This window comes from Pipistrellus hanaki, assembly GCF_964339955.1.
Source record: "Pipistrellus hanaki genome assembly, chromosome: 7".
Taxonomy (NCBI): domain Eukaryota; kingdom Metazoa; phylum Chordata; class Mammalia; order Chiroptera; family Vespertilionidae; genus Pipistrellus; species Pipistrellus hanaki.
Window position 1 is genome coordinate 35,961,484 of NC_140509.1, and position 19,899 is coordinate 35,981,382.

The window sequence follows — 19,899 nt, forward strand, 5'->3', positions numbered from 1 at the left end:
ACTCACCAGTGTCTTTCTATACTAGAGGATAAAGAAATTAGAATCCTTATCCTATATAATAAAAGTCTAATATGCAAATTGACCAAACAATGGAACAGCTGGTTGCTATGACGTGCACTGACCACCAGGGGGAAGGTGCTCAATGCAGGAGCTGTACCCTAGTGGTCATTGTGTTCCCACAGGGGGAATGCTGCTCAGCCAGAAGCCCTGAACTGGGCTTATGGCTAGCAAGCACAGTGGGGAATGGGCCTAAGCTGTCAGTTGGATATCCCCCAGGGATCCCAGACTGCGAGAGGGTGCAGGCCAGGATGAAGGACACGTCCATCCATATCCACCCCCCGTGCATGAATTTCATGCACCGGGCCTCTAGTATTTTATATTAATGTAGAAGGAGATTATACGAAAGAGATGCTGCCATTTGTGATCTAAAGCAGGATTTATCAAGTTGAGATTTATTTAGACCATGATTCAACTTGGTTAATCAGCTAATCAGGTGCTCTTTGTCTTCAGCTTCCTAGTCAGCTTAGAATAACTCCTCTCATACCACTCCATCTGTTCAAAGCATTTATAGGCCCCTGAGAATTCTGGCGTAAGGGAAGGGAAGAAAGGCCAATTGCAGAGTAGATCAGTTGAAAGTTTGCTGAGGAAGGTGCTGAAGTTAAAATTAAATAACTTGAACATTTTTCAGCAAAAACGGGCCATTGCTGACATTTGCATTTGTCAGATTGACTCAAAAGCTCACCTTAGCACACTGCTTCTTTACAATGTAATGCAAAAATGGGAAAATTTGTGCATCTATATATATACTATGTACATAAGTAAAGAGGTTTGTGTAAGAAAAAAAGAATAGAATAGGTAAGAAAGATGAAAAGTGTTAGCTTATGAGTTTATGTGTTGAACATTAAGTGGTTCTCCACTCCCTATTACCCCCTTTAAATCTTCTACTTAAGAAGTAAAGGAAAGTAAAGTGGTAGACCTTGGAAGTTTACATATTAATTTAGTAAATTTATTTCTTTGACTAAAGTATATAAATTTTCTCTTTAAAATAATCGATACTAATATCTAAGAGTTAAGATCATTTCAAAATTGGAAGCATTTCACAAATTAAATGTAAGCTAGTTTCTCAGGCATATTCTTGAATCTTCACATCTTTATATATTTTAATTTAGATTTCAGCATCTTCAACAAGCGATTATATTTCAGTTAAAGGAAAAATTTATTCCATTTTGAAGCAGATAGGATGTGGAGGTTCAAGTAAGGTAAGTATCTACCCCCCGAATTTGAAAACATTTAATTGCAAAGATATATGTATCTTAAAATATTTAAGAAATGAATAAAGATATTTTAAATTTTCCTTTCTTTGACTTTTTATGTTTTGTTTTTTTAAAAATATATTTTATTGATTTTTTACAGAGAGGGAGAGAGATAGAGAGTTAGAAACGTCTATGAGAGAGAAACATCGACCAGCCGCCTCTTGCGCACCCCCTACTGGGGATGTGCCCCCAACCAATGTACATGCCCTGGACCGGAATAGAACCTGGGACCTTTCAGTCCGCAGACCGACGCTCTACCACTGAGCCAAACCAGTTTTGGCTGACTTTATGTTTTTAATGTCTCTGTTTCTTCATTTCTGGGGGCCCATATTACCCTGAGCCAAAAAATTCTTCTCATCCCTGGCTTCTATTTCCTCCTCCCAACAAATGGTGTGTCTCTTTAGACCCATCGCTTAATTTCAATAGCCTGCTCTTCCCTCCAGTTTTCTTCTCTAAATAACAGTAACATTGACTTAGGGGTGGCAAACAACAGCTACGATTTATCTTGAAAGAATGTTTTTAGAAGTCAGTCAATACCCAGATATAAATGACTAATATGCGTAGGATGGTCCAGCAAGGTTTTTGACCAATAGATCTTGCTTTGTTTTGAGTTTTTCATTTTAGAAACAGAGTTTAGTTAACTAATTAATTTCTGGAATTGATCATTTCCTAAATTTATCTTAGTTATGAATTTATATGATCTTAATTATCTGGATGGAGGGTATCTCAAAAGAGTTGTCTTTAACTTAATTTCTCTCATTCTGTTCTCTTAAATTCACATAAGTCAGATTTTTACTGTTAGTAATCCACCAAAATAATTAGCAAAATTACCAATGAGCTAAAAAAAATGAAAGAAAAAAGAAAAACAAAACAAAACAAAAATTACCAATGAGCTCCATATTTATGCCAAATCTAAATCTTACCTCTGATTTGGGGTTATTTGGAATAGTTTTTTTTTTTCTTTTTTCTTTTCTCATTGAAACTTTTTTATTCTTTCACGTGGCATCTTAGTTTTCATCCACTCCAACTGGCTGGTTCTTCCTCTCCAACTGGCTGTTCCTTTTTCTGTCTTCCTCATACCCCTGATCTCAGTGATGCAATGCCCCAGGGTTCTCATTCAGTCTCATGGTTTTAAATACTGGGTATATGCTGACAATTCCAAAATTTATATTTCCAACTCAGATTTCTCCCTTAAATTCTAGACTTATATATATTCAGTGATTGCTCAGCACCTCTTCGTGGGATATTTGAACCTTAATGTCGCAAAGATAACTCTTGCTTCAGTCTTTCTATTTCAGTAAATGGCAACTCCACTCTTCCAAGTGCTAGACCAAAAATGCGGAGTCATCATTGGCTCTACTTACTCTCAAGCTCATCCAGCCAATCAGCAGATCTTGTTGGTTCTATCTCAAAGCATTTCCATAATCTGTTTCTCACGACCTGCACTATTATCCCTTTGGTCTAAGCAACTTTCTTCTTTTCACCTGGATTATTATAGTGGCCTCTAACTAGTCTCACTGATTCAGCCCATGCTCTTCTGGTATATTTTAACAAAAGTAAATTTTCCTCCAGATATCTCACGTCTTTGCTCAAGTGTCTCCTCAGGCCTTCCTTGTCCACATCCGTTAAAATAGCAATTCCCACTTTCAGTCGCTGGTGAGCTCCAATCCTCTTTCCTGCTTTGTTTTCCTCTGTAGCTCATCTTCTAGCATGTTCTGTGATTTACTTGTTTTTTTATTTGTGTGTCCTCACTTGAATGTGGCTTCCATCAACATAGGGATGTTTGATTTATGCAGTGCCTAGAACATAACAGGACGGAAGTATTTGTTGAGTGAATGAACCGTCCCTTCTCAGCCGTTTTGCTATTGTAGGTTGTTAAAGATGATATATGAAGCAAAGCCTGGGTTTAACTTAAATTTTTCTGTAATTTTCGCCGAAGCCGGTTTGGCTCAGTGGTAGAGCGTCGGTCTGCAGACTGAAAGGTCCCAGGTTCTATTCTGGTCAAGGGCATGTACAATAGTTGCGGGCACATCCCCAGTAGGGGGTGTGCAAGAGGCAGCTGGCCAATGTTTCTCTCTCATCGACGTTTCTAGCTCTCTATCTCTCTCCCTTCCTCTCTGTAAAAAATCAATAAAATATATTTTTAAAAATTTCTGTAATTTTCTAAAATGATTAATAATAGCCGAGACCGGTTTGGCTCAATGGATAGAGCGTCGGCTTGGGGACTGAAGGGACCCGGGTTCGATTCCGGTCAAGGGCATGTACCTTGGTTGCGGGCATATCCCCGGTAGGGGGTGTGCAAGAGGCAGCTGATCGATGACTCTCTCTCATCGATGTTTCTAGCTCTCTATCTTTCTCCCTTTCTCTCTGTACAAAATCAATAAAATATATTTTTAAAAAAAATAAAAATAAAATGATTAATAATAATTAGATATGCTTAAGACTGTCTGTGTACATTACCATAAATAGCAATTGTTCAGAAACATTTGTTTCTCTTCAATATGCATTGTCTTTGTTCTTTTCCTTGCCTCAAATTTCAGGCATGGGAGTTAAGGAATAATGGATTTTTATCAATATACTAATATTTGAATGACCTGATTTAGTTGCTTTAATAGCAATTTTTTGGTTAATATTTATTACTTATTAAGCTATATTTTAAGAGTGTCAAAGTGAAGTATATATTTAGTGGTATGTTTTTAGAAGATGTAGAAGAATCTTAACAGTGTTTTAAAGTTTTTCCTTGGAATTTAATGAAGATGTAAGTTTTGGTAAGTCAAGGACCAGGTGATAAGCCATGACTAGCCAATATTTTCTTTGTGCAATTAAATATTGCACTTAAATATTTACTTACATAAAGCTGGCAAAATCAACATGCCTCAGGAAAAAAAGACACGCTTTATGCAGCTAATACTGTTTTTGCTATTTTTATTCTAGAGTTTAGAGAGTGACCAACTTATTAAGAGCATTTAGAAAAATTATGGAACTAATAAGAATGGTCAAGACACTGACCTTTCTAGTTCTTTCATTAACTTTCCTTAAAACTGACAAGTTATACTCAGACACTATGAAATGGAAATAAGGGCTATCTAATCCAGCTCATCTGTTATGGCAAGTGTTTTGCCAGTGCAGGGCCAATAGAGGGAGTAATGGCACATAGTATGTGCAAAAATGTTTTAGAAGTTTTCATTTGCTCAAAATTTTTGAGATCTTACTATACATTTTTAATATCCTGCAAAAAATTTTTTCTGATTACCTGATAACTTTAATGTTTTAAAATGTCCATTTTATTCTGTCCCAATTATCTTTAATGGTGGTAGCTAACATTTGCTAAATTCCAAACACATCATCTCAGTCATCCTTCGAACCCTGTGTAGTAGGAACTACTAAAAACATATTCATTGTGTTACAACAGAATAGTAGATGCCCAGCTGGCGTGGCTCAGTGGATGAGCATTGACCCTTGAACCAGGAGATCATGATTCGATTCCCAGTCAGGGCACATACCCGGGTTGTGGGCTCAATCCTCAACAGTGGGGCATGCAAGAGGTAGTCCATCAATGATTCTCAAAATCAATAAAAATATTTTTAAAAACCTCAAAGAAAACCCAGAATAGTAGATAACTCGATTTTCTGAGATTTGTAAGGCTGTTTACTTTATACAAAATGGCTTTATCCTATTTTAAAATTCCTTTTATCTTTTTTCTTGCTATTTTCTGTTGCCTCTGGCCCTATCACTATTTATGCCCCTCTCCCTCTAATTTGCTGTGTGTGCAAGTAAACCAGTAATACCTTGCAAATAACTAACTTGTACCGGATAGCCACTTCCTTGCCAGTGTCTACTGGAAAATCAAGGTTAAATGACAAGGTTAAGTGATGTTTATTTCATTGTGTCAAAGGGGGCAAATGAATATATTTTTCCTTGCTTACACTGGCACTTTGTGTTTGAGTTATTGAGTTTTTTTGAGTTATTGAGACATTCCTGTTGCATGTCTGCTGTAGATTAGACCCATGGGTAGTGTTTGTACTTTTTGAAATGTATTACCTGCCTTATCAATATTGCCTAGAAATTTACTGTCATAGCTGGAGCATCTAGACCTCAGAAATCCTCACAACATGTTTGTTTCTGTAAACTTGACTTTGAAAATTAGACCTAATCTACTTTTAACAACTGAATATACTGATAGCTAACAATTAGTTCCATAAGTAGCAGTTGCTCAATAATATTAGTTTCTTTTTCTCTATGTATTTCCTTTGTTCTCATATTTTTAGATATTCTCTACCTCATGAATGAAATTGTCAACTCCAGGCATAATGGAAAAAACAACATATGTGAAATGACTTGACTCTTTGTTATAATCCTTAGTCTTCCTAAACATTTCTGAATATCTTCTTTCTTAGGTTGTTTCTCTAGTTTAAGGCATTCAACAGAGTGTTAGGACAAATGAAATTTAAATTACTTTTCTTATATGTTGTTCTAGAAACTTTTTAGGGTTTATGCCTTTGAGTTACTGAATGCCTGTTGTTATAAGTAGTTGAGAATGGACTATTACTCTCCTAACATGTTTTTTTCCCCCTTCTATATTCAGAATAAGGCCAAATACTTAATTATTCATATCAGTATTCCTTAACCTGTATAATAAGTTTAGGATTGTGCTAGTAGATTCTAAACTTTCTCCTTTGTTCTATTATTTAGGTATTTCAGGTGTTGAGTGAAAAGAAACAGATACATGCTATAAAGTATGTTAACTTAGAAGAAGCAGATCATCAAACAGTTGAAAGTTACCGGAATGAAATCGCTTATTTGAATAAATTACAACAACACAGTGATAAGATCATTCGACTTTATGATTAGTAAGAATATTTTTTATTTAAAAAGAAAACTTTTTTTTTTTGCTATACTTCTTGAGATCAGTATCTAGTAAATCTTAATAGTATAACCTAAGCATTTATTGTTTTGTTGTTTTTATTTGCTTGTTTTTAATGACAGTGAAATCACGGATCAGTACATCTACATGGTAATGGAGTGTGGAAATATTGATCTTAATAGTTGGCTTAAAAAGAAAAAATGCATTGATCCATGGGAACGCAAGAGTTACTGGAAAAATATGTTGGAAGCAGTTAACACAATTCATCAACATGGTATTGTAAATTCTCTTATTATGTAAAGTTAAAATATCCAATAATAATGTCTTCTTAGAGACATACTCCTTTAATTTTAAATTATTGTTATTGGCAGCTTTAGACTAGATAAACTAAAGATTTTGGAAGTTTATTTAACAATGAAGAAACAAAACCATTTCTCTAAAACACTGTCAACCAAATAATATATGGCATGAACTCAAGTCCCACATCCATAATGCATTAATAAATACTAAATGTATCTTTATCAGTATCAACATAGTCATAACCCTAGGTCTCCAAATACTTGGATTATAGCAGATCTGAGATTTTTGGGTTCAGGCATCCTAAAAATCTGAGATGTTTCTTTCACTTATTCTAGTCATTTTGTGTTGTGTGTCTTGTGTGGAAGTTAGTTTGTTGTTGTTTTGATTTTTAACCCTTAGCCTTTCCTTCTGGTTAGTTTTCACTTGGACTTGGTTCTTGTTAGGGCTTCTCTGCTTTTACTGAATCCTTTAAAGAACTATAACAGCTGTTAACCCAGATAATTATAATTTGTCTCTTCATGTCTTGCTTTCTGTAATTTAAAGATTGCGCACCAGTGATCAAGGTGAAACTGTAGGGATGGGGGCATCAGTAGCATTAGAGTCTCACAGCATAATTTACAATGCTTCCCAGTGGGTGGTGAATTACAGTGGTTACGCATAAACTCTGAAGCCAGACTACATGGGTTCAACTCATGGCACTGTCACTTAGACCCTGTGACATCAAACAAATCATTTAAACTCTTTTGCCTTAGTTTCCTCACCTAAAAATAGGGTTAATAATAATACTTACCTCAGCATGGATGTATTAAATGTTTCCATACAAGCAATAAACTAATAATAAAGCCTGGCACATAGCTTTGTGTTGGTAAAATACATTAAAAAATGAATATTTATTTTGATTTAATAAGTAAAGGAATCAACAGATCCAGTAAATTTGAATTTTTTTTATACTTATTATGTTTTACATTGTCTAATATTACAAAGGATTTTTATTTTGAAGGCATTGTTCACAGTGATCTGAAACCTGCTAACTTTCTGATAGTTGATGGAATGCTAAAGCTAATTGATTTTGGGATTGCAAACCAAATGCAACCAGATACAACAAGTATTGTTAAAGACTCTCAGGTAAGACTTAATAAATGGTTGGTTATCACCCAGTAGAGTCCAATTCCTTTTCACTTGTGAAGTATTTGCTAACGGGGATTTTATTTTTACCTACCTCATTCTTCAAGGGATTTGAAGCCTTTTTATAAGAATAGATACTATTACTATAAAAACAAATCAAAGCCATGACTAATACAATTTTATATAGAAAGTCAAAATCTGATAGAAGTATATCCATCAATTTTGGGTGATTTTTCTACAGTCAAAATAGAGAGGCAGTAATACCTGTCTTGGAAATCATCTTGGTCATCATCTAAAATTCACCTGGAACTTGCTCTCAGAATTTCCTGGTAGCAATCAAAAAAGCAGTTACATGTTTTATATTGTCCATGAATAAGATAATTTTATTCCAGTAAAGTTTTTCTTATCACTTACATTTGAAAAAGAAGAGAATTCTTAAGGGGGCCTTTATTTTGGAAATACCACAATAAATGTTCTCAAATGCACTTTTATAATAGGGTATGCAGTAGTAAACTTTAAAAGATTGTCATAAAAACTAAAGCGATGATACCGAAGAATAACTAAAAACAATCCTGCTTGGAGCCAAGATGCTGTGCTCTATGTACTGTACAGATTTCTGATGTGGATCTGCTTTAATTCTAGAAGTAAAACTAGACTTTTGTAGTCCAGTAGGAAGAGTAGATGAGCAGCATTCCCTTCAAACATTTTATGGAACAATTCACTTCTCTTTAAATTAAAAATATGACTGAACACTTAGTTGTAAATTGTTTTGAAGATATCTTTTATGCCAATGCCCTAAAAATACAGTATTCCATGTTTGAAAGCAGAATCGTTTATTTTAGAATAAAATAAATGCTGTGTAAGGTTGGCATAATCCAACTGTGAAAAATCTTGCATGATTTAGATACCCATCCAAGCTGGGTTTGGACATGGGCCCAGGGAGTACTTGGAGAAGAGCTACATTGTTAGTGGTTGGTTCATTTTAAAAACTACACAAAAAACACACCATAAAACAAACATTCTCAGTCTATTTCAGCACAGAAATGTGTGATTGATCAATTCTCTCTAAGTGTTTGGCCATTAATATAATTTTAGCCTGGACAGTATTATGGTAGTTGCCCAACTTAATCATAGAAAAAGCTCAGCATTCTGAAAGGAGTCAGTTTGATGATTATGAACCCCATTTATTTTGCTGGCGTTGTGAAGAAATTTATGTCTTATTATTGTTGGTTGTTTAAGCTTTTCATATATTACTGATATCAAATTACCTAAGTTTCCAAGAATTTGGCATTTATGTTTTTAAAAATTGAAAACAGAATGTAGTATTATCATTGATTTGTGTTTTCTATGATTTGGCAAATAGGTTGGTACAGTTAATTATATGCCCCCAGAAGCCATCAAAGATATGTCTTCCTCAAGAGAGAATGGGAAATCCAAATCAAAGGTACTATAAACGTCTGTCAATTGTCTGACATTAATAGGTAATGGTCTGTTCTCTGAATAAACGTAACAGATAACTAAAAATTATTTCTTTAAGTTCTAAAACGTTTTAGGCCATTGCAGAGATCTTGACTTCTTAAGTAGATTGTTATGGAATTTAATTTCACCCTTCCTTTTTGATTTGAGATTGTTTTTTTTTAAAAAAAATATATATTTTATTGATTTTTCACAGAGAGGAAGAGAGAGGGATAGAGAGTTAGAAACATCGATGAGAGAGAATCATCCATCAGCTGCCTCCTGCACACCCCCTACCGGGGATGTGCCCGCAACCAAGGTACATGCCCTTGCCCGGAATCGAACCTGGGACCCCTCAGTCCGCAGGCCGACGCTCTATCCACTGAGCCAAACCGGTCCCGGCGTGATTGTTCTTTAATATTGTGCTTTTAATATGGTGATGCCACATTTACTTTTCCATATGCCTACAAGAAATGCACCTTGGGTATTTTTAAGTTTTAAAATTAAAGAAAAAAATAAAGACTAAATTAGCACTGGTTTGGACACCTTAACCTTTGAAATCTTTTTGTTTCCTCTTTGATGCTTATATTTTATTTCTTAACCAATTATTCATTTGTGAATTCTACATTTTCAAATACTACTCTAGTATATAATTTTTCCTGGCCTGCCACTGGCTACTTTCCCACTTACCTTATTTGACCACCTCAGTGAGCTTTGTGCTAGCTCATTAGCGCCCTTTGTTGGGCCCATTTGGCCTGCCACAATGCCTCTGCTGCCAAACTAATCTGTTCTCTGTGACAGTGTAACCAACTGGATGGAAGCACAAATTGTTGTCCAGGGACTGTGTTCAAGTCATAGATCTGCCTCTGCAACTGTCTTTGCAACTCAATTTGCCTAGTTTCTTCATCTGTAACTTAGGCTTACAAACAGTACCTGTTTTAAAAATAATTGAGAATTAAATGAGAAAGAATATAAAACACTTAGTACATTATCCACTTCAAAATTATTTTTTTTCTAGCTTCTGGATTTAAATAATTGCTTATTTAATCTTTTTTTTTTTTTAAATAAATATATTTTATTGATTTTGTACAGAGAGGAAGGGAGAGAGATATAGTTAGAAACATTGATGAGAGAGAGTCATCAATCAGCTGCCTCTTGCACACCCCCTACTGGGGATATGCCCGCAACCAAGGTACATGCCCTTGACCGGAATCGAACCCGGGACCTTTCAGTCCCCAAGCCGACGCTCTATCCATTGAGCCAAACCAGTTTCGGCAATTTAATCTTAATATTCTTGCTTATAATTAAAATATTAAAACTGAATTTCAATGTGTTTTACTTTTCTTCTATTTATAGGTTTTACTCTGGTGTTTCTTATATTTCTTAATTCCTAAAATTTGTAATTTTAGTTTCAAAATTATTTTATTCTTTTTTTACTTTAGAATAAAATTTATTTTGAATTAAATTCAAAATTCAGAATTTTTCAGTTGTCAACCCAGGGCTTTAATATACACTGATAGGCCAGATTATTATGATCTCTGAACACATAATAATCTGGCCACTCTGTGGTGTGTGTGTGTGTGTGTATGTATTATTATGTGTTCAGAGATCAAAATAATCTGGCCTATCAGTGTATGTTATCAAATCTCAGTTCAGGTGAATCACTTGCTATTTTCTAATGGCCTTAGTGATTCTGTAAAGAAGATAAATTTTTATCCGAACATATGAGTGTATTCCTGCTATTGAAGAGCTCAAAACTCCTCCCATCTAACTCTGCCTCACATTGCTTTCCAGTGAATATCTGTTGGCTATATGGAGGCTTCTGTTTTGAGATCTCAAGTATATTGATTATTTGCTTCAGCTATGCAGGACTTGTGGCTGTTGGTGGTTTGTCTCCATTCACTTAAATTCTGGCATTCTTAGGTATAGTTTTTCACCTGGCTTTGTTATAGTTTCTATTTATATGGTTTTGCTGTTACTCTGTCCACCTAATCTGGTGATTTGGAGAGACTGAAAAACTATGCTGACACTGCCATTTCCCCCATTATCTGATATCCTTTTAAATCTATGATTAAATTAGAAATTGACTTAATTTCCAGGTAGTTAGAGGAAAAGGAGGTTATTTTTTAATTAATACTCAGTTTTCTGAATGTTTATTCAAATAATGTGGTCTGTTTTATCTGTCATCTTCTGAAAGGTATATTAAAATCTCTACCTCTCCCCAGAATAATTTTATAGTTTCTGCTTAAAATGTGGTTTCACTGCACAGAAGTTCATAACTATCCTATCTTCTTAGTTTATTTTGCCTTTTATGACTATAGGAAGTGTTTCATGTGTTAGACACTTTGCCATGTTCTCTTGTTCTTCTAATATTAATATTGCTGTTGCTTTCTTCTATTTTTGTTTTTCACCTGTTTTGCATTTGGTTATATATGTCAATTTTTTGCCATTTTTTCCTTTCATCTTTCTGTATCATTTGGTTTAGATTAACCTTTTGTGGACAGTATTTGGTTATATTTTGTTTTACTGTATATTTGAGTATATATCTTTAAGAGAGGAATTTATTCATTCACATTTATTAGACCCATTGCTATGTTATTTATATTTTTATTAAATATTATAATGTCACATTATTTCTAATGAGATATTTAATACAAAGAATATTTAATAAGTAATACTTATACTTATTCATATCTCATAGTTATGCCCAACAGGGTACTTTTATTACTTCTATATTAGAAGTGAGAGGAAACAGAGATGCATAGAATTACCAGCTAGTGATTCAAGCCCAGCTTAGTGTGGCCCTATAGTTTGTCTTGAGTTTAAGATAGCTCAACTTAAATAACCTTTTAAAAACCTATACATATTATAAGTTTATATAAAAATGTATTAGAAATAATTTATTACAACTCAATAACTAAGTAAATTTAAATTTTACAATTACATTTTTTAGTTTTATATTTTCATTAATTGACAAGATTATAGTATTTTGTTTTAGTTGAAATATTTTAATTATAAGTTTGTTGAAAGATTTAAAGTGAGGTTCATCTGGTAAAATTACCAATTATAATTAAAACTAGAAAAACCTGTTTTGTCATAAAAACAAAATATAGTACTTAAACTTTAATTTAGGTTTAGTTATGATTTTGAGTATTAGAATATATATGTATGAGTATATTATACTCAATTTGTACTGTCATCTAACATTTAATTATTTATTATCCTGTCAGCAACATTACATTTGATTTTATATTAAAATAATGGCAACTTATTTCTGTTGTTTTATTTTGTTTGTTTCTTTATTTAGATAAGCCCCAAAAGTGATGTTTGGTCTTTGGGATGCATTTTGTATTATATGACTTATGGGAAAACACCATTTCAGCATATAATTAACCAGATTTCTAAATTGCATGCCATAATTGACCCTAATTATGAAATCGAATTTCCTGATATTCCAGAGAAAGATCTTCAAGATGTGTTAAAGGTAACATTAATAGTATATGGATATAGAAGAACAATATATTATATATAGTTAATCTTAAACAACCTGGAGATTAGGAGTGCCCATCCCCCCTAGTCTAAAATTGCATATAAGTTTTGACTTTCCAAAAACATAACAAGTAATAGCTTACTGTTGACCAGTAGCCTTAATGATAACATAAAGAGTTGGTTAACATGTTTTGTATGTTATATGTATTATCTGCTGTATTCTTACAATAATGTTAGCTAGAGAAAAGAAAATGTTATTAAGAAAATCAAGGAATAAAATGCATTTATAGTTTTTATTGAAAAAGTGGACCATACAGTTGAAACCCATGCTGTTCAATGGTCAACTGGACTTAATTGTTAGCTAAAATTATTGGAATTATTAAGTGACTTAGCTATAACTGGTCCATTGAAAGAAATTGCTGACTGATTTTGCTTTTTAAGTCATGTTATATTCACTTTGAGGATGTTAGTTTTAAAATGAATACTTGAGGATTTTGCAAAATATGATGTGAAATAATCTCACTTCTGAGTAGGCTATCTAGAAAGCAACCTCTGCGATATGATTCAACCTGAAAAACATACTTTATCAATATTATGTAAGAGAACTTGCTTTGTTTAAAAAAGTAATAATAATCTATTTTTATAGTGCTGTTTAATAAGGGACCCTAAGAAGAGGATATCCATTGCTGAGCTTCTGGCGCATCCATATGTTCATATTCAAACTCACCCAGGTACTTCTTTAAAAATCAATATATTACCTGATTCTTTTTTTTAATTCTCTTTCTAATCCTTACTCAAGGATATGTTTTTGTTGATTTTAGACGGAGGAAGGGAGAAGGAGAGGGAGAGAAAAAAACATCAATATGATAGAGAAACATCAATCAGTTACCTCCTCATGCCCCAAATGGGGTTTGAACCCATAGGCTGGGTATGTGCCCTGACCAGAAATCAAACCCCCAACCTTTCTGTGTACTGAATGATATTCCAACCAACTGAGCCAGACTGCCCAGGGCAAGAAAGCTTCTTTTTTTAAGCTAAATACTAAAATAAATGAAATCTCCTTTCTTTACTTGCTGGCATATATTTTTACTTATCCTAGGTAAAGGGGCTATGATCAGTGATAAATTATAAGAATGCCAGTTATTATACTATTTAACAAAATGTGTGTTTATATATGAAGTTATATTTTTCTTATTGGTACCAATGTATTATCAATTATATGTTTTTACAGGTAGCCATAAGAAAACCTCTGAAGAAATGAAACATGTTCTGGGCCAACTTGTTGGTCTGAATTCTCCTAATTCCATTTTGAAAGCTGCTAAAGTAAATATTTCTATTTTCTATCTACATTAATTGTTGTATATAGTTTAGTGTGTTAAATACTTAAGTGGACAATTCAAATAAAAATTAGTCTAATCATCAGATCAACTGTGAAATATTATAGTATCCTATCTAATAAGGAGGGAATATGCTAATTGACTGCCATGCCCTCAAAGATGGCGGTGCCGAATCCCTGCAGCCCCACCCAGGCAGCAGGTGCATGGCACAGCTGGGCCCGCCCCCGAGCAGGTCCAGCTGCTCTGCACGCCTGCCTCCACCATACCATAGCCACCCAGTGCCAGCCCAAGGCACAGGCAATCCTCTGATGGCGGCTGCCCAGCATCCCAGTGACACCAGAGACTCAGGTAACCAGGGCCAGCCAAGGCTCACACTGCTGGCAGTGGCAGCAGCAGAGGTGTGATGGGGGCATTGCCTTCCCCTGATCTCTGGGTCACCTCCCACCCCTGAGGTTTCCTGGACTGTGAGAATGAGGTGGGCTGGGCTGAGGGACCCCCCTTCAGTGCATGTATTTTCACGCACTGGGACTCTAGTTATATATATTTAGACACTTAATATGTGCTTTTGACATGTATAGATTTATTTGGTTTACATTCTTATTGTGTAGATAGCATAACTGAAAGTGAATTGTCATAAAGAACATTCAAATGATTGCTGTCCAATCTTAACTAGAATAAATTTAATGAGGGATTTGTCTTAAACCAACACAATTCTTAACAGCTTTTTAATTCATTTCTTCTACCCAATATTTTTCTTAAATAATCTCAGAATAATCACATTATCTGTCACATAATGACTTATATGAAGATGTATGTAGCAGTCAGTACATTTCTCAAAAAAAATGTCTCAACCCTTTCAATTTCCCAAGGCCTGTATACCATCATTTTTTTTTTTATCTCACTGCCATCAAACACCTGATCATTTCTAGAACCTTATGTGTGCTTACTGACCAACTTGTTTAGTTACCAAGCAATTACTAATTACATATTTCAATTATGACATCATTATTCAATTATGGGAGCTTTTTGCTCTTGGCTATGGTAAAGCCAATCAAAGATGTTCAGAAGTTGGACACATTACTGGAGGAATTAATTATTTACTCACTACCTTGCATTTGTAAGATATAAGGTAAGTTTTTTCTTAAATTTTCTCAAGTGCTGATGACTTAATCAGTGGCTTTAGGAATTAAAATTAGACAAAGTTTGTTTTGTAATTTTGCTCTATATTTCATATCTCCATATTAAATTTCTACCAATGTGTTGTTTATTTTATTTATTTTTTATAATAAATCTTTATTGTTCATATTATTACAAATGTTCCTCTTTTCCCCCCCCTCCATTGCGCCCCTCCACCAGGTTCCCACCCCACCCGCTGCCCTTTCCCCATCCCTCATTGTCCTCATCCATAGGTGCACAGTTTATGTTCAGTCTCTTTCCACACCCCCGTCTCCCCTTTTCCCCGAGAATCGTCAGTTCATTCCCCTTCCATACCTCTGATTCTATTATATTCAACAGTTAATATTGTTCATCAGATTTTTTTTTTTAAATTTCCTTGGTTTTTAGATTCACTTGTTGATAGTATTTGTTGTTCATAGTTTTTATCTTTATTTACTTTCTCTTCCAAAAGAACCCCCTTCAGCAATTCATATAATTCTGGTTTGGTAGTGATGAACTCCTTTAGCTTTTTTTTATTGGTGAAGCTCTTTATCTGGCTTTCGATTTTGAGTGATAGCTTTGCTGGGTAGATTATCTTTGGCTGTAGGTTCTTACTATTCATCACCTTGAATATTTCTTGCCATTCCCGTCTGGCCTGCATGGTTTCTGTTGAGAAATCAGCTGACAGTCGTATAGGTGCTCCTTTATAGGTAACTACCTGCTTTGTCTGGCTGCTTTTAATATTCTCTCTTTGTCTTTTGCTCTTGGAATTTTAATTATGATTTGTCTTGGTGTGGTCTTCTTTGGATTCCTTTTGTTTGGAGTTCTGTGTGCTTCCTGGACTTGTAAGTCTAATTCTTTCACCAGGTGGGGGAAGTTTTCTGTCACTATTTCTTTCAGTATATTTTTGATATCTTGCTCTCTCTCTCATCTTCTGGGACCCCCCTAATTCTGATGTTGGTTCGCTTGAAGTTGTCCCAGAGGTTTCTTACATTATCTTCAACTTTCTGGATTCTCTTGCCTTCTTGCTTCTGCGGAGGAGTGTCTTCTGGCTCTTTATGTTCCAAATCTTTGACTTGATTCTTGCAATCTTCCATTCTGTTTTTAGGGCTCTGTATAATATTGTTTTATTTCAGACAATGTATTCTTTATTTCTTATTGATTTCTTATTATTTCTAGTTGATCCCTTTTCATATCCTCATAGGACTTATCGATCTTTTCTAGGAAATTCTTGAAAAACCTTATAAGCGTGGTTTCAAACTCTAAAATCCAGTCACTTTTTGTCCTCCATTTCTTTTGTTTGTGATCTATTTCCTTGTCTTGGCATTTTCGCAGCTTCCCTGAGTTGGTAGCCTTAAAAGTCTCTGTGTTCTGCTTGGATGGGGGCCGAGTTTCAGGGTGGAGCATACAGCCTTGGCTTCAGTCAGCCACGCCCTATGCGGCTCCTGAGTCTCAGTGTTTCTCAGGGTCCTTCGGTACTCGCTGCAAGCACCTCTGAGAGTGAGGTGCCCTCGAGTTTCGCCTGCTACCAAACAGTCTAGGCTCTCCCCCAATGAGCCCGGAACTGGGGTTCAGTTCAGCCGGAAGTGGGATTGGAAGTGGGGTTCAGAGCAGTCCGGAGCTTTTGTCTCCTTCCCGCCAGGGCAATCCCGCGGTACAGCCAACCGCCCCTTCTGTGCACGCAATGTGCGCGCCTCCAGGGGCTCTGCCTTTCGCCGCTCCCCTGGGATTCCACCTCACAGCCCAGGCTCCCTCTGTATGAGCCTGGGTCCCCAAGGTCTGGCCTAGAACTGGGGTTCAGTGCTGTTGGGTCTGGGGTTCAGCACAGTCCGAAGCTTTTATCTCCTTCCCTCTAGGGAACGCCAGTCAGGCACTCAGCCTCCCCCTCCTCTCCTCTTCATATATTAGATGTTGGCGCGCACAGCATGTCTCCGTACCTTAGGCTTTTACAGCTCCTCTGATTTTCCTTCTGGTTTTCTCTTTCCTTCTTGTTGTAGAATTTCCAGTCAGTCGACTTTCCTGTAGCTCTGGGCAATGTCCATTTTATATTTTAGTTGTATTTTATTGAAATCGTTGTGTTTAGGTGTTTACCTGTGGTTAGGTGTTTACCTGTGCAGCTGTTATGCCCAGACTTCGTGATCCCCAAGGACCACCAGGGAGCCAAGTCCGATGCAAAAACAAAAGAGCCTCTTCCATGCTAGCATGGGCTCTGTCCCACTCACGCCGACAGCATGGCGGAAGAGGGCGAATTTCGCCAAGTCCTGGGGTTTTACTCCGGTGGTGATGTCACTGCTTTGGCTGAACCTGATTGGGCTAGTGTCCAGTTAATGGAGGATAACTCCGCCCTGCCCCACAGTGGAGTCAGGAGTTTTATCCTCGCCCCGCCCTGCCCTCTCCCAGCCATCTTGAATCCTCCTCTACCAATGTGTTGTTTAAAGTCTTCCAGAAATGAAATTGAAGTGGATTAGTTACCTTTATCAAAAAGGTTATGTGTTCCTTGATGGTAAAGATACCATCTTCATATATTAGATGTTGGCTTAGCCTTAAACCCTTTTTAAAAATAATAGATTTTAATATAGCTAATTATAATAAGATAATTTATATGATCTTTTTATGTCTTCTGTTCATTAGTTTAACTATCATTGGAAAGTATATTTCCTGTTGGGTATATTTTACAGTATATGAATTTATCTAAAACTATCTTTATTTGAGAAAAAGTAAGAAATTTATTATATTAAAAATATTTAGTTATCTATTAATCTGATAATATGTTGACTTTTAAGTTATAAAACAGATTTGTGTTTTTAATTTCAGACTTGGTATGAGCACTATAGTAGTGACCAAAGTCATGATTCCTCTTCATCATCCAAGACTTTTGGAAAAAAGGGGGAAAAGAAGTGACCTGCAGCTACTCAGAAACTGTCAAATATCACCCGTACAATACACTGGACTGTCATATTTTTGATTCTGTATAAATTTGCTCTTGAAGACAACTTCACTCAGTTATTGGTAGAAAAATTCAGTGGATTTTCAAAAGAAAACTGAAGATAATAACCACTAAAGGCACTATATATTTAATTATAGAATTGTTTTCTCTGTTATGCTTTTCTATAAATCTAACCTATTTGATATCATTTCACACTTGGAACAATGGTTGGACAACTGAAATATATTCTGAAGAACTATGTAAATAAAGCTTTGTAGTATAAAATGACACTAAAATGTTAAAATTGTCAAATTATTTTCTTCAAACAAATATATTGGTCTGGCACAAAATTCTTAATAAAAATTGGATTACGGGAGTAGAATTTAGTAAATTCTGTTGGATTTTGTACATAAATAGTTATGTCATCTGCATACAAGAGTTTTATTTCTTTTTTCCCAGACTCCAGCCATAGTAACAAGCAAGCCTAAAAGATATCTAAAACTATAAACAACCAAATTCTATTTCTCACTAATGTCTGTGAGGAGAGAGAAGTACATTGGCTGCCCTCACTCTTGAATCCAGGCTACCTGGTACCCCACTATCTGGTTGTCCTGGCAGACAGAAAGGGGAAGAATGATAAATTATACTGTCACTTAAAATTACTGTTTGTGCGGAACACTCTTTACTTCTCACAATTCATTGGTTAGATAAGGTACATGGTTTTTAATATAATATTCTTGTGTCTAGAAGAGCTCAAAATATAAGGTGAACAGCACTAATTAAAATTTGTAAGAAGATACAGCTTTCTTAACATTGCTTCAATCAAGGGTTCTAATCCTATAGTTCAGGTCCACTAGGACTACTGAGGAGAGAGAATATAAGTACATATACATTTTTTTTTCTCGCTGTGCCATTTTAGTGGTTTTTGATGCTACTTTCCTAAAATAGTTAAAACCTTGGGATGCTCGTTATTCTCCCTTCCTGTTTCTTTTCTTCCTTTTGGTCAACTTTTCTACTTTTACCTCTACAAAGAACCTGTATTGTATTGAAGAGGAAACTGTATTAGTGATTACATTAATTAGTTGCTTAATAAAGTAATACATAATGTTTTTTGTGTTACAATGTTTGTAGAGGCAAATATACATTAATACACACATATATATATATATATACCAGTGTATGGAATTATTTTGCATGCTATGTTATTAGAAATATGTTAAATTAGCACATTTGACAGAATTAGGTCAGAAAGGTCCCAGTAGGCACAGGTGAGGTGAGGAGGAGGAGATGGTAGATGGTTATTTACATTCTCACTGCAAGAATGAAGTGAGACAGGAACACAGTTGGCATTCAATTATGTGGAACAAAGGATCCAGTTCAAACTCTGTTAGAGTCTCCACTTAGTCTAAGGATATAATATCCTTTAAAAAAAAAAAAAAAGTATATGGATAATAATTGTTCAAGGAGCAATGGTGGACTAGATGGCTCCACCCTGGAGAAGAATCTCAGAAGCACTTTGCTCCTCTGCTCAATGCCTTCCAGCTGAGTCCCATCTGATGGAGAGTAAATGCTCAAGCCCCTGCCGGATGGGCCTTTCCTGCTGAATGCTGCTGTCCCTTGAACATGTTAGTCACACTTCTGCCTTATGGCCTTGGGCTTACCATTCCTGCTTCTAAATCCGTTTTCCAAATTCTGCAGTCATTAGGCTTGTTTCCTCATCTTGTGTTTGTTCAAATGGCATTTTCTTAATGAGGCCTTCATTAGCATATTTAAAATCTTATCCCCACTGCTCCCTGTCCTCCATATTCTTTGGTTTATTTTGATAGGATTTACCCTTATAACAGTCTCTATACTACCAGTTGCCAGAATGGAAACCTTTTTATGGATTTTGTTCACTATTCTCAGTGCCTAATGTCTAGTTTATAGTTAGCACTT

General features: G+C 35.4%; 1 protein-coding gene across 1 annotated transcript in view; it reads left to right on the forward strand.

The window, feature by feature from the left end:
• TTK (TTK protein kinase) overlaps nt 1-19,073 on the forward strand; it is a 40,705-nt gene extending 21,632 nt beyond the window's left edge. The window contains exons 14-22 of the mRNA XM_084890415.1: nt 1,170-1,259; nt 6,006-6,163; nt 6,300-6,451; nt 7,478-7,602; nt 8,966-9,046; nt 12,365-12,541; nt 13,193-13,277; nt 13,778-13,869; nt 17,853-19,073. Coding sequence (XP_084746541.1) covers nt 1,170-1,259; nt 6,006-6,163; nt 6,300-6,451; nt 7,478-7,602; nt 8,966-9,046; nt 12,365-12,541; nt 13,193-13,277; nt 13,778-13,869; nt 17,853-17,939 — 1,047 coding nt within the window. The 3' untranslated portion in view covers nt 17,940-19,073. The remainder of the gene's footprint in view (nt 1-1,169; nt 1,260-6,005; nt 6,164-6,299; nt 6,452-7,477; nt 7,603-8,965; nt 9,047-12,364; nt 12,542-13,192; nt 13,278-13,777; nt 13,870-17,852) is intronic.
• Nucleotides 19,074-19,899: the final 826 nt, after the last annotated feature.